Genomic DNA, 15,252 nt, shown 5'->3' on the forward strand with positions numbered 1-15,252 from the left:
CCCCCCGGCGACAGGGGCCCTGGAGCCGCGCGGTGCGAATTAGCTATTGCCCGCGGTCACGGAGCCGTTGCCTCGTAAAGATGCTGCTCCTTAATTGCCGGGGAGCTCCTGCCCATCATCTCCCCGAACCACGGCTCCGCAGCCCAGCCCGCTCCTCCACGCTGCCGCTTTACTGCTCCGGGGCTTTTATTCTTTTTTTTCTTTTGCTTCGCTCCCTAAGCCAGGAGCAATTTCCCGGGATGCCAGCGGCTGTAATCCATACAGGAACCCAGCTGTGCCAGCTCGCAAATTAATCCAGCCGGGATAAGGCCTCTTGCCTGGCCCCAACAGATCCCCGGCAGCCAGGATCCGGCTGTGCCGCCGCCTGGTTGTACATTTGCTTCCAGCCGGGGGTAAAAAACCCCTCCTGCGATCAAGCAGCAGTATTTTACCAGGGCTCTGGCTCAGCCCAAAGTCCCCACAAACCCCCACCCCCTCCCACCCCAGGATTTAGCACCCTGCGTTACCGGGAGCTGAATCCCAGCCATCCGGAACCCCGGATCAAATGCCAAAGAATTTTTCACCCGCCGTGGCGAGACTTAGGGGGAAGGGAGAGAAGGAACGGCGCAGGGATGTGCAAGCTAATCATTTTCACACTAGAAAAAGCATGCTACCCGGAGGGCAGAAAACAGGTTGCAAGAACATGCTGACTTCATGTGTCTTCTCCCTGGAAGCTCTTGCAGCCCCTATTAAATATTGATGGGGGAACTCCGGTGCCCCCGCTTTCCGCTCCCGGCCTCTCAGACGCACCTCTCCTCCGCCAATATTTAGAATGCATTAGGGCCATACGCCCGAGCACTCTGCATTTCACGCCGCGCCGCGCGCCCCAGCCACGGCCGGCAATCGGTTCTGTTACACAATACATGGATGAGCTACGATGATCCTTGTAACTGTAATTTAGCGGAGACGAGACACTGATGGGTTTGATTCTCATTAATCTTTTATGCTCGTTGAGTGCGCCGCACTTTTTTTTTTTTTGCTAGTACAAACCCTGCTCAACAGATGATAGGGAAACGCCGTCCTCTCTCCACGCAGACCCTGCCGCCCTCGCCGCGGAGCCGTAGGGCATCCCTCAGCGGGGAGGGCTCCCCTCGGCCATGGGAGCCTGGAATTCAGCTCCGGCACAGAGATCCCGGCCAACCGGGCACAACTCGAAGGCTTTGAGCATCCCCTTTGCGTCAACGGGGGACGATAAGGACAAGCTGGCGGTCCCGGGGGAGCTTGGCTGAGCTGGGTGATCCCCCAGGTTCCTCCAAGGCTGGTTGCCTTTAACCACCACCACTAGAAGGATGGAGGGACCAAGAACAGCCCAAAGCACTGGGAGAAGCCAGCAGATGGGTATTAAGCCAAGGAAACCAGGAATCCTCCCCGGGAAGGGATGGAAAGCACTGCCGTGTTTGGGAACAGCCCGGATGCCTCCCTGGGATGGACAACAGGGGACGAGTTTGGTACCACAGACTCTAAAAGCAACTTGCCACGCAGAGAAGGGACATCTGATAGCATCGGCCCGGACACGTTGCCACTGCCCTAAAATTGCCCAGAAGGGAAAGATGTGGGCACACATCCAGTTGTCCGGGTTGCCCAGAGAAGCTGTGGCTGCCCCATCCCTGGAGGGGTTCAAGGCCAGGTTGGACGGGGCTTGGAGCAACGTGGGCTGGTGGGAGGTGTCCCTGCCCAGGGCAGGGAGTGGCACTGGGTGGCCTTTAAGGTCCCTTCCCACCCAAGCCATTCTATGATTCTACGATCCTACTCCACGCAGTCAGTGCCCTCAGGGAGTCCCAGCCACCGGCTCTGGCTACCAGGGGGATTTCCAGGGAGCCAACCAAGGAGCCTCCCACCAGACTGACAGATCCAGGTGCTTCTCCTTCCTTCCCAGCCACCAACGCGTCCTCAAAGATGGCCTGGGCTGGCTGCAGCAGAGGAACCGCTGCACCGGGGACACCGGTGAGAGCTGCCACCGCTGCACCCAGGGGCAGGGGAGGGAAGGAGCGAGGCACGAAATAACCCTACGGGAAAGGTACTGGAGAAGCCCATGGGACCCTCAAGCCATGTCCGAGGGTTGTGGCGGCGATGGGGAGCTCCCAAGCAGACAGAGCCCTGTGGACCCCCACCTCGTCGCTGCTGTGGAGGACGCTGCCATGGTTTCAGCATCCTCGGGACGGAGGTGACTTTCTTCCCAGCGGCTGGCACAGTGCTGTGGTTTGGGACGAGGGTGACGTCGGCAGCGCACCGGTGGTTTTGGTTGTGACCAGGCTCTCAAGGCCTTTTCTGCTCCTCGCATCGCCCTGCCAGCCATGGGCTGGGGGGGCAGAAGGAGTTGGGAGGGGACACAGCTGACCCCCACTGACCGCAGGGATATTCCATGCGGTAGCACGTCACGCTCAGTGTATAACACTGGGGAAGAAGAAGCAAGGGGGGGACGTTCAGAGCGATGGCATTTGTCTTCCCAAGTCACCATTCCGCGTGATGGAGCCCGGCTTTCCTGGGGATGGCTGAACACCCGCCGGCCCATGGGAAGCAGGGAATGAATTCCTTGTTTGGCTTCGCGTGTGTGGCTTTTGCTCTACATATTAAACCGCCTTTGTCTCAACCCACCAGTTTTTCCTCACTTTTACTCTTCCGATTCTCTTCTCCACCCCAAAGTGAGCGAGCGGCTGGGGGGTTCTAGCTGCCGGCTGGGGTTAAACCACCGCAACATCCCTGTCGTTGGAAAACCAGAGCTTGGCGGCGGAGCTGCCAGCACCGAACCGGCGAGGGGCTAGGGATAACAAGCCGGGGAAGCAAGCGGCTCCCTTATTTTCACATGGAAGAAGCCTGGGCTGCCGCGCCACCGGCACCGTAACCATCGTCACTTGCGCCATCCCCCAAACAGCGCCGGGGGACTTTGCAAAGCAAACTGAGCACTTTGCTTGTCGGCCAAATTCCACCTCTGCCAAACTCCCAACCAGCCCGGCAGCGGGGCGGGGACACCGGCAGCCGCGCCGTGCCGCAACGCCGCCTCTCCTGGCATCGCCCGCGGCATCGCCCGCGCTCCCCCGAGCCGAGGATGCCAGAAGAGCCTCTGCAGGGACAGGAGGAACCGATCCACGTTCACAGCTAACGTTCCAACTTCTGCCAAGCCGAGCGCAGCCGCCCTCTTCTCCAAAATCCGGCTCGCTGCAGAAAAGCACCAGGCGGACACCTGCAAACCATCTGTCGAGCAGCCCTCGCCTCGCCGAGCGCGGCACCGACCACAGGCGGCTCCCACCGAGAGGGGCCGAGCGGGACCCGGCACCCTCCGGCACCCGAGGCTCTGCCAGGCGAGACCCGCGCGCCATCGGGTACCCCAAATTGTCATAACGCCGCAGGAAAAAGCTCATTTCCAGGGATAAAGCAGCTGCGGTTGCTAAAGCCAGGTGTGACGGGATGCTTCCCGAGCAGCTCGTTTCCCCAAATCTCAAACAGGGTTATAAATCCATCTCAAACAGCGCCAAAACCAGCAGCGCGAGGGGTCCGGGCTGCCCTCGACCTCAGGGTCCATCCCCTGCCCTTCCTCGGCTGCGCAGCCCCGGGCAGCTCCTGGGCAGGTCGTTTTTACAAAGCGCTTCCAATTTCACATAAATATCCTGGCAATCAGCAAGCGGCGGGGAAAGGAGCAGAGAGAAAGTACCGCCGTTTGATGGGGTTTGGGTAAAATACAGCTCTTTCTAAAATCTGCCGGGGAGCCGGCGGGCAGAATGAGGAGGAGCGGGAGCAGCCTTCGTCCGGGCATCATTCATCGCTGCCCGGCGGCGAGGGGGTGACGAAGGTCACCGGGCTGCGCTGCTGGAAGACAGATCGGACGCGAGATTCGAGGCAGAGAAAAATCTTTGTCAGGGACTTAAATACCAGCACCTCTGGGAGCCGGCGGCTCGCAGCCGAACACCACGTGAGGAGCACCAACCTTCCAGCGTCATTGCTCTCTGTGGCAGGACGCGCCGTGCCCGGACAGACGGACAGGGCCACACAGCGACGATGGGACAAGAGGAAACGGCCTCAAGTTGCGCCAGGGGAGGTTTAGGATGGATATTGGGAAAAATATTTACACTGAAAGGGTTATTAAGCACTGGACCAGGCTACCCAGGGCAGTGGTGGAATCGCCATCCCTGGAGGGATTGAAAAGCCGAGTAGACGTAGCGCTTAAAGATACAGGTTAGTGATGGTTTCTGTCAGTGTTGGGTTGATGGTTGGACTCGATGATCTGAAAGGTCCCTTCCAACCCGGGCGATTCTACGATTCTATACCTTTTGCCCAGCATCACCCACCCCACGAGACCAGAGGGGAAGTGGCACCACGAGTGGTACCCCATGAGACCCCGCATCCTCGCCGAGCAGAGATGCTGAGGATGCTGAGACCACCCGGCGGGCGAAGCCTGAGGGCTGCGGGCTCGTCCTCCCCCCAGCCCCAGCGCCACGGATCCCTGGCCACAAGCGTCCCCACCACCTGGGAACAAGGACCCCGCGCGGGTGCCAGCTCCCGCTCTCCGGAGGCTGCCGAGCGCGGGGGCTGGTTTATCCCTCATCTGCTGGCAGCCCAACAGGAGCCAGCAGCTCCCTGCCTTTGGGAACGTATCAGAAAGCCAAGGAACCCGCGCACAAGCCCATTTGGAGGAGGGGAAAAAAACCATCCAAGCCCAAATCCATCTGTTTTTTCTTTTTTTTCTGAAGCCATTTCCAGCTTCCCCGCCTTTCCAGCTTTTCACCGCGTGCTGTTTGCGGCAGCGCCTGCTCTCCCAAGTTTGCCCGGTGCGGTGACAGCCCTGACGCTCGTGTCAGCTTTGCAATTAGCTGCTGCCGTGCCAATCGCGCTCCCAGCAGACGCGAGGTTTGCCGTCGCTCCGGCAGTGCGCTGGCAGACGGCAAGCCCCGGCAGCGGGTGCAGCACCGGGTTCCTGCTCCTCTGGAGAGCCACCACCCTGCACCCCGCCAGGGCACCCAAAGGTGGCCGAGAGCCCCCCCGAGCATCCCCCCGCGGGCGTCGGTGTGGGACAAGTGGAGAGGCGTGAGCCAGCGTCCAGGATAAAGAAGTAAAACCAGACAGCCTTGGCTTTGTGTCCTCGGAAAATACGGCTGGAAGGTGCCCCGGGGCGATCAAGACAATCCTTGAAAAAATCCCCCACCACCGATGTCAACCTTATCCCTGACGCGCAGGCAGGAGCAGGGACCGTCGAGTCCCAGAGCAGTGGCACAGCCAGGAAAGGAGCGGGGACCTGGGACATCTCCATTCCCGGTGCCCTTGCCACCTCCCAAAGCCCTGAGCCCCCCGTCAGCGACCGCATCCCCCCCCGGCCCCGCTCCGGCCAGGGCAGACGCTGCCCCACTTTCAGACTTCAAAAAAAACCCCAACCCACCACCAGCAGGATGGTTTTTTTCCCTTTTTTTTTTCCTCATTGAATCAAGGTCCATGTGTTCGACTCCCCCACTCCAAGAGTATTACCAATTAAGATATCAATTTAGATAAATTGGGGGATTGGAGCAGATTTGTACTGCCGTTGCAGCAATTGGGCAAATATAGCTTGCTAGAGCACGGAGCCGCTAACGAGATTCTGTAATTTAGCTGTCCGAGGGAGTGAACTTCTGATTAAAAAAGCAAAGCTGAAACCTCCCGAATGCCGGGAAGGGTGGTGACACCGAGACGCAGGAAAGTGCCGGTCCCCAAGCCAGAATCACGGCAGGTCGGAGGCCCTGGCAGCCACCCCTCCTCCCTGGGGTTTGCTCTCCTCCTGCTCCGTGGAAACACCCCCCATGGATGGACAGACCACAAATCCCACCGTGGAAGTAGAGGGACGGACCACAAACCCCACCGCGGGGTAGGAGGGATGAGCGGAGCAGGACAGCGGAGCGATGGGCATCACCAGCTGGGATGGGGAAGGGCTCCACGCCAAAGACTGGAGCCCCCCATGCTTCGAGCCCCAGATGTGGAGCACAGCTGTGAAACGAGGTCCTGCTGCCAAACCCGCTCCAGCCTCAAGGCTGCGGGATTAAACGCGGCAGAAACTGGCCCTGGCTCCAGCCCGGCCAGACGAGGACCGGGCAATTTCACCCGAGGCGAGCGCAGCACTGGCTGCAGTGAGCGCGGTGCTACGGCTCAGCCTCCAGTCCGGCCATGGCGGTGGCGGGACGTAGCCTGGGGAAGGATCACCGTGAACTCTCCCGCTCTGGAGATGCTGCTCCAAAACAAGGGGGCCACCCCAATGAGGGGCTCCAGCCATCCCGGTGAGGGGCTCCAGCCATCCCCACCGCAACCCAGCACCGGCACCGCACCTGCAGACCCAGCCCCTGAGCGGGAACAGGAGATACATCTTCATCTGAATACGTTATGTTCCTCGACAGACACGAGCGATAGACATATTAAACGCTATCAGCTCCTGCTCTCAGGATTCATCTCGCGCCGGGTGATGAAGGCGGGAGATGAAAGGCTGTAGGATTTTATTACGCTGAATTTTCGGTTTGTCATTTCCCATCTACTCGACCAGGTGCCGTGGGACCAATTTGCGCTCGGCGGGATGGAGATGGATCTCCCCAGCGGAGCCGCACTAACGACATGCTACCTGCTACGGTGGGTACGTGTCTGGTCCCCACCACGGCACAGCAGCCTGCGGCCACGGAGCTGCCAGACCCACACACAGCACCTCTTGGGTACAACCTTCCAAGAACAGCCCAACATCAACCCCAGATATATATATAGAAAGAGAGAGCCTTGACCTCAGGGTCTGCCTTTGCAAGGGCAGGAATCATAGAATCATGGAACGGTTGGAGTTGGAAGGGACCTTAAAGGCCACCCAGTGCCACCCCCTGCCCTGGGCAGGGACACCTCCCACCAGCCCACGTTGCTCCAAGCCCCGTCCAACCTGGCCTTGAACCCCTCCAGGGATGGGGCAGCCACAGCTTCTCTGGGCACCCTGGCCCAGGGGCTCACCCCCCTCACAGCAAAGGATTTCTTCCCAATATCTCATCCCAATCTCCCTCTTCCAGTGTAAAACCCTTCCCCCTCGTCCCGTGGCTCCCCTCCCTGCTCCAGAGTCCCTCCCCAGCTTTCCTGGAGCCCCTTTAGGGACTGGAAGGGGCTGGAAGGTCTCCCTGGCGCCTTCTCTTCTCCAGGCTGAACCCCCCCAGCTCTCTCAGCCTGTCCCCCCAGCAGAGGGGCTCCAGCCCTCTCCAGCCCCGGGTGCCACTGTGGATGGCGGTGGGGCTGGCAGTGAGCCCAGTGGCTCGCAGCAGGCAGGAGAAGGCAACCCGCCTGCACGCCGGGGCCGCAGCGCTGAAGCAAGCGAAGGATTTTGCCAGGGGAGCCGGCAGCGCGGCACCGGGGGCGGGGGCCAGCCGCCTTTCCGCAGTCTCCTTGGAGACCGTGAAGAACCCGCACTCCTCCCGGCAGCGCCGCACGGTGCCGGTGGTGCACGAGGGGGCAAGTTGACCCCCGCCGGCACCGGTGGCTGCTTGGCAGCCGCTCCCCACCATGCCAACGTGCTGCTGGGCTCGCGGCGGCCCCCAGCCACCCGGTGCTGACGCCAGAGAAACAGCGGGAGGAAGAGGCTAATCTGGGAAGTTATTCATAATTCAGTGTGTACAAAACAAGGCGGCATCCTAGGAGGGAGGAATGTCCAAATCGCCGTTCCCGCGGCAGCCCTGGGCTCTCTGCCCCTGCGCGCCCACCGGCAGCTCGGGGAGGGGGGTGGCCGTGGCACGCGGTGCCGGCACTCGCCGGGGCGTCTGGGGAAAAAACAGCCCTGGAAAAGGCAGTTGTCGCGTAATCCTGGGGGAAGGCTGGCTTGCTGCTCCTGGATGGAAAGCCCCCCCCCGGGCTCGCTTGCCGGCAGCAGCGCTCCTCGGCATCTCGAGAGGCGATGGATGAGGAGGATTCCCTTAGGAAACGGGGGTCTCGGCAGCTCTCCATCAACCATTGCAGGCGGAAAAAATAAAATAAATGAAAAATAAAAAGCAGCAGCAGATAAATCCCTGCCCCAGGGAGCTTTTGGGTAGTTTTAGATTAGTTGCCACCAGGCAAAGCCGGGCAGTGCCCAGCTCCTGTGCCCATAGCCGTGCCGGCAGGTACCGGCACTGAGAGGGGGGCACGGGGATTAAAGCGGCCCCCCCCCCGGCTCCCGGCGCTTTGATGGGAGGTGAAGGGGACGCGGCGTGTGACCTGCAGCCACGCGGCAGAGCTTATTTTGGGCGCTTTCATGTCACTGCCGAGTGCTGGGCTCGAGGTCCAGGGCACGCCGGGCTTGCAGGATGCTCAAACCAAGCGCAGCGGAGAGCAAACCGTGCACGAACAATGCGGCGTTTTCCAAAGACTTCAGTCGCCGGGATTTCTCCATCAAATCCCGACACTGCAGGTCTCCGCGAGTCAGCCCCCAGCATCCCTCTGAGCCGGAGGAGGAGGGAGGGAAGCGCTCCCCGACCCCAGCCAGCCCCACGGCGGAGGGGAGAGATGCTCGGGGCGGCGGAGCACCTCGCTGAACGGCACAGCGGGGAGAAAAAGGGAAAACCGAAGGGTTTCGCACGCTTCGCATCACCTCCGGCAGCCCTGCAGCCCCCTGCTGCTCCCCCCAGCGCAGGGCAAGGGGAGGGCAGAGCTGGCAAAGCTCACGAGGATGGCGAGCAGCCAGACCCCGCCGCCCGTGTGCCCACCCACCGAGGGGCACAAGTCCGCAGGGACAGGTCACCCCCCGGCCAGCGCGTCCCCCGGCACATCCTCCACAGCCCCACGCCCTGGAAACGCGGCTCTCCCACCTCCCCGGAGCAGAGAGACGCAACGGCGCTCGCGATACCGAGGGGGAAACTGAGGCAGGGGAGGAGGGAGGCATCGGTGTCCCTGCAGCCATCAGAGTGCACGCTCAAACCCTCCCCATCCTGCACCCCACAAAACGGGGCTCCGCCGGCAAGAAACTCAGCAGAAGGGGCTCAGGCCAAATAGAAGAGGAGCCTCACGGGGAGGGGACCCCATCCAGGGACGGTGACGGACGCCAGCAATCGCTGCCCAGCAGAGATGCTGCAGCGCTGGGGAGTGGAGCAGAGCACCCTCCCCATCCCCCCGCCCCCCAGGGTCACCTCCCCGCCACGCGTCCCCACGGTCACCTGCGTGCTGTCCCCCTCCAGCCGGGGGGGTCGGATGCTGGAGAGATGAATGGTTTTGTGGTCCCCAGAGTTCAGCTTCACCACGATGGCGTCCGCGTTCAGCACCTGCATCACCTGGGGAGGGAGAGAGGCCGAGGTGAACACCATGCCCTCAGCACCAGGCCCGCAGCCGGGCACCGCTGCGACGCCACCCGGGCTCTGGCACGCACCCCGACCCACCCCGGCTCTGGTCCCCGGCTGACGGCACAGAGCGAGTGTCCCCAGCCCCATCCCAGGTGGCCGGTGGGTCACTGGAGCGAACGCGGCTTGCTGGCACCATCCTGCTCCCCGAGCCTGAGGAGCTCAGCGCTCATCAGAGCCCCGCAGGGTCACCACCCGGCGATGCCACAACACACCAGCACGTCGCCGGCTCCCTGCCATCCTGCGCCAGGGCTCAGCCCCCCTTTTCCCCCCACAATCAAGACCGGAGAGGGGACCGGACGCCAGGCAGCGATAGCGGGCGACGGCCGGGCGCACGTGGAGGAGGGAGCGAGCACAGCCCGCGGCGGAGACTCTGCCACCCCACGAGTGTACAACCGCCTGGCCCGGCTCGTGGCTCTCCACGCACTCGGGCAGCAAATTAATTAGAAAAACTGGCGGTAAAGGCAGGCAGGGGTGTGAGGGCAGGGGTGTGCAGGCACAAATGTGCGGGCAGGGGTGTACAGGCAGGGATGTGCAGGCAGGGCCGTGCAGGCAGGGCAGTGCGGGCAGGGGTGTACAGGCAGGGATGTGCAGGCAGGGGGTGCAGGCAAGGGGGTGCAGGCAGGGGGGTGCAGGCAAGGCAGTGTGGGCAGGGGTGTACAGGCAGGGCTGTGCGGGCAGGGGTGTACAGGCAGGGTGTGCAGACAGGGATATGCAGGCAGGGATATGCAGGCAGGGCTGTGCGAGCAGGGCTGTGCAGGCAGGGTGTACAGGCAGGGTGTACAGGCAGGGATATGCAGGCAGGGTGTACAGGCAGGGTGTACAGGCAGGGATATGCAGGCAGGGATATGCAGGCAGGGCTGTGCGGGCAGGGTGTGCAGGCAGGGATGTGCAGGCAGGGCTGTGCGAGCAGGGCTGTGCAGGCAGGGGTGTGCAGGCAGGGGTGTGCAGGCAGGGGTGTGCAGGCAGGGTGTGCAGGCAGGAAGACAGCGGGGCTCGGGCCATGCTGGTTTCATCTTCTCAGTTTTCATCCATCTCCGCTCTCCAGCCCGGACGGAGCAGAACAGGACAAGGCACCCGGGAATTCCCGCTGGCACAGCACGGACCTTCCCCTGCTCGCTCCCAGCACAAACCCAGTCCCCCCAGTTCAAAAGTTTCCCGTCGTTGCCCATCCCCAAGCAGCCCGGGGAGCGCAGCCCCCCGCCACCCCCCACCCAGAGCTGAGCCAGAGCTCGGGGGGGGGGGGAAGCGGAGGGACGAGGGCACAGACTTGTCCCCCCCTTGCAGCACTTTTTGCCCCAGCAAGCACATCAAGTCCCTCAAAACGCACTTAGCCAAAGGGATAACAGGATTATTGGAATTAAAATTAAAGCAGACACCGAGGACGGCCAGGGCTCCTCTCGGCACAGCAAACCTCCCCGGGGGACGTCCCTACCCACGGACTCGGATCCTCCAGGGACCCAGAACCTTTGTTTTTCATAGGCAGAACCGAGCCCAACACCGTTTGCATGCTAAATGGAGTAATCAAATCTCATGCTTCAGGGCATCCCTACCGCCGGAGGGGTCAGGATGGGACCCCAGCAGCGCGCTGGGCATCCACCCCTTCCCTCCCGCAGACGGGCTGGGGAAAAGCACGACGTGAAGATGAGACGCCGCAGCCAGGGGAGCTGCGGGTCAGGTCCGGGGGCAAATCCTGCGCTACGTTACACAGCCAGCACGGCGGAGCTGCCGGAGCGGCGGTCAGATCGCATTTGTTCTCCGGCGGGAGGCGGTGGCAGGGCACGCTCCTGCCTGCAGGCAGCCGCCAGCTCCCGGCACGGCCCGGGATACGAGCGCGGGGGACATCGCCAAACCCCTCCGACCTTCCGCATCCCCTTCCTGGCAGGGATGAACTCGCTGCAGGCTGTCCCGGCTGCCATGGGTCTGCGCGGGGACACGGGATGCTGCAGGACGTGGTACCCGGGGAGGGGGCACCCAGGGGTTGCCCATCCCAGGCAGGACAGGGCAGGGTGGCAGCGGGAGCCGAGGGTGACCCCTGGGTGACCACCCCTCCTTGGGCATCCGCAGCCCCGGCTCGGCAGCATCGCCCCGTGCGTGGAAGCAGCAGCAGATGCTTTGCAGCCCCCTCCCCACGGGCAGCAGCGGGGCACGCGGTGAAAGAGGTGACAGCAGCAGCAAAACGGGGGACTCGGCCCCGCCTGAGAGGCCGTGCCATTTCTCCTGCTAACAATTTCTCGGCTTGCTGCGGCCAGCTTCCTTTATCCAATATTTATTGCGGCTTCACCTGCCTCCGAAAGGCGCTTTGATAAAGGGATTGAAAGGATTTTTTTTTTATAATTTTTTTTTTTTTTTTTTTAATATCTCTGCAGCTGCTTCTTGCAGAGCCTGAATGCTCCAGCGCCACTTCCCCGGCACGCAGCCTTCACCCCCCGCCCGGGCTCCTCCAGCCGGGTGTCGGGAGGGGAGGGCTGGGTGATGCCACTCACCGCTCGGAAACGTCCCCTCCGACCCAGACAATTCTACGGTTCTATGATTCCACGCCCCTGCGGGCAGATGGGCCCCAGTGACCCACCAGCAACCCCCCGAGCCCCATCACCACCCCCCCGGGGCGAGAAGGGCAGAGCGGTGCCTCCGTATTTTTCCAGGCGAGAAGTTTTTCTCGCTGCCAGCGTCGATGCCAACAAGGTTTCCCATTTTCCACCCTTCGCTCACCCCCGGCGCTGGCTTCGCCCCTGCAGCATCCCTGGGTGCTCACGGGGCTGCGGACCCCCGTGCCTGGGGAGCGCGGGGACAATTCCCCCGGCTCCCCAGGGCAGCCTGCCCCTGCCTGCTGCGCTCCCTGCCCGGCGCTAACGAGGGCAGCTCGTTAGCTCTCCTAGGAGAGGGATCGGGGACAGGGATGCATCCCCAAAGCCGGGAGCGACCGCCTGCACCCTGACCTTGTGGGACAGGGATGGTGGCACTTCGGGAGATGGTGCCCAGCAGGGAGAGAGGGGCTGGTGCTGCCCCCCCCCCCCCCCCGCCCCACCAAGAGAAAACTGCTTTTTGAGGGGCTGCGGCAGGGTCTGGCGCTGAGCTCGGCAGGAGAGCAGCTCCCGGGCTGCTTTTGGCAGCTCCCTCCGAGATCGGAGACGATTTGGCCGCGATGAAGGCTCCAAGCGTTTTGCAAAGGGGAGGGAGGGGGGGGAAGAAAAAAAAAAAAAAAAAAAAAAAAAAAAAGAGGAAAAAAGGAAAAAAAAAAAAAAAAAGACACACAGGCACAGCTCATCCCCAACCGCCTCCTCCAGCCTGCAAAGCGCTGGAGCCCGGCAGCAGGCGATGCGCGGCCCAGGCTGGATGCGGCCGCGGGGCTGCCCACGGAGCCCAGCGCGCTCCGGGCGAGCGGCTGCTCTCATCCGCTGCTCCCCCCCCAACCCCGGCCCCGAGGGGGCTCACCCTGCCCCGCTGCGGGGAGATGGGATGACAGAACCTGGCACGGCCCCCCCCTCCGCCCCGAGCCCCGCGCACAAAGCTGTATTATAAACAGCTTTTGGCAGGGGAGAGCTTTCAGCGTAATGTATTCAGCTCTAAGCAGCGCTGCCCCAAATTCCTGGGTGCTGTAAGACGAGCTGACGCAGGGAATTTGGGAGAAAGCCTCCAGCCTCTTCACATTTTTATCCCACCGCTTTTCTTCTTGCCACTCACGGGCATCAAACCCGCGATCGAGGCCAAGCCTTAATTTGTCCCCCAAAACCAACCCAAAGCACCGGGCAGCTGACTGTTGCCGGCACCGCCGCGGCAGCAGGAGCCAAAATTAGCCCATTTGCCGCGGTTGCTCAACGGTGCAAAGACAGGTTGGGATCTTCCTCCTCCTCCTCCTCCTCCTCCCCCCAGCCTTGCCTTCTTCCCCCCCCAGCCTGGCAGCTCCGACGTCAGCTCTGCCGCTGCAAACGAGCACCTCGGCGTTGTGCCGAGCACGGAGGCGGCTTCGGCGCCAGAGCGATCGCTGCCTGCGGGTGCTCAGACCCCTCCACAGGGCGCTGGGAGAAGGGATGGGGGCTCCGGGACGGCCCCCCCCCCCCCCCGGGGCGAACGAGCACGTGCCCAGCTCTAGGTTCAGCTCCGGTGCTCCGAGGCATTTGTCCTGATTTTCCCTGTCACTTGTAATTCCCAGGGAAGGAAAAAGACCAAAAATTGACACTGCAAAAACGACAGTGCCGGGGGGCGGCGGTTCAGGCTGACGGCTCCCTAAATGCTGATTTGCACGGGCCCGCATAAAGAGCAGGTTTTAACCCAAAGCGCAGAAATTGTGCCTCTCCTCCCCAGGAAGCGGGACGGCGTCGCGGTGCTCACCGCGTTCCGGGGCTCTTACCGCAGACCCAGGGCAGCCAAACTGTGCCAGAGCGGCCCCCGGGATGCAGCGAGACGGGGGGCCGAGTGCCCCCAGACTCGGGGGGGACCCCGGCAGAGCGAGGGGCTGTGCCCAGAACCGGGACCCTATGTGGGATTCAGCCCGCACACATCGGGGTTCCCCTCCGCCCCACGGCGCCGGGGGTGGACTCCCACCGCTCCCGGAGGGACGGCTGCCCCACGGCAACGCTCGGCACAAGGGCTGGAGATGCCGCTGAGCCCCAAACCCATCGCAGCCACTTTTTGGTGCCTCACCGGGGGGTGTGGGCACGAGAGACCTGCCTGCCGCAGCTCCCCGCCAGCGCCCCAGCCTGCGTGCGAGCTATTCAACAAAATGACGGGCGCCTTGGAAATGCCAGGAGCGTCCACCCGCCCCCTCCGCCAGCCCTCCGCAAGCTGCTGAGCAAAGCATGACTAACGGCCCCCGTGCCGGCTCCTGGCGCGGGCTCCGGCAGCAGCTTCTGCCAGCGGCAGGATGGCGCTTCCGAGCGAGCCAGCGCCTTGGCACGGCCACCCCCGCGCCCACGGCGGCATGTGCCCGGGCAGCGTTTCCTCACCAGGATCGCAGCACCTTGGGTAGGGACCAAACGTGGTCCTTTCTCCCCGGGGACAACCTCCGCGGAGACCCCCTGGGCTTGGCATTCGGGCCACGTTCAGACGCCGCTCGAAGGGGAAAAGCCCAGTGAAGCTTTCAGCGCCGGGGGAAGCTGGCGGGGAGTTTTTTTGGGGACCACCGCTACGACCAGCCCCATCTAACCAGCACCTCCCCAGCCTTGTCCCACAGGACGGGAACTGCCGCGCAGACCCCGGTGACAGCACCGCACGGATGAGTTAATTAAGCCGGCTTTGCCCTGCCCGGCATCACCAGAGCTCACCCAGCCGGGCACGCTCTGCCCCGAGCCCGGTTTGCCCCACAGCCGGCAGCCCCAGAGGCAGGCAGGGAAAGAGCAAGGAAAGAGCAAGGAAAGAGCAAGGAAAGAGCAAGGAAAGAGCAGGACAAGAGAGAGAAGTGGGGAAGAAGCAAGGAAAGAGTGGGGAGGGAGAGGGAAGGAGCTGGGAAAGAGCATGGAAGGAGCGGGGAAGATCAGGCAAAGAGCATGGAAGGAGCGGGGAAGATCAGGCAAAGAGCAAGGAAAGAGCAGGGAAGGAGCAAGGAAAGAGCAGGGAAGGAGCAAGGGAAGAGCAGGGAAGGAGCAAGGGAAGAGCAGGGAAGGAGCAAGGGAAGAGCAGGGAAGGAGCAAGGGAAGGAAGGAGCAAGGGAAGGAAGGAGCAAGGGAAGGAAGGAGCAGCCCCCCAGGAGCAGCCCCCTCGCTCCCATGCCGGCCAGCAGAGATGCCGGGGCACATCCCTGCCTCCCTGCGCAGCAGGGATGGAGCAGCTGGAAGGATGCCGTGGGGCAGGATGCGGGCGGGGGCAGCGCAGGGGTTAAGCTGACTTTCCAAGAAATGCGGCTGCTGCACATTTCCCAGGCTTTGCAGCAGAAGCGGAGCGGCTGCTGCGCCGGGCGAGGCGGCAGCACCATCTAGCGGGGTGCTCCCCCCTCCCC

General features: G+C 62.8%; 1 protein-coding gene across 1 annotated transcript in view; it reads right to left on the reverse strand.

Moving 5' to 3' along the window:
* The window catches only part of SND1 (staphylococcal nuclease and tudor domain containing 1), a 145,464-nt gene that overhangs the window by 113,869 nt on the left and 16,343 nt on the right, over window positions 1–15,252 (reverse strand). The window contains exon 10 of the mRNA XM_054188613.1: window positions 9,138–9,251. Within this exon, the coding sequence (XP_054044588.1) occupies window positions 9,138–9,251 (114 nt within the window). The remainder of the gene's footprint in view (window positions 1–9,137; window positions 9,252–15,252) is intronic.

Source organism: Rissa tridactyla, chromosome 1, assembly GCF_028500815.1.
Source record: "Rissa tridactyla isolate bRisTri1 chromosome 1, bRisTri1.patW.cur.20221130, whole genome shotgun sequence".
Lineage (NCBI taxonomy): Eukaryota > Metazoa > Chordata > Aves > Charadriiformes > Laridae > Rissa > Rissa tridactyla.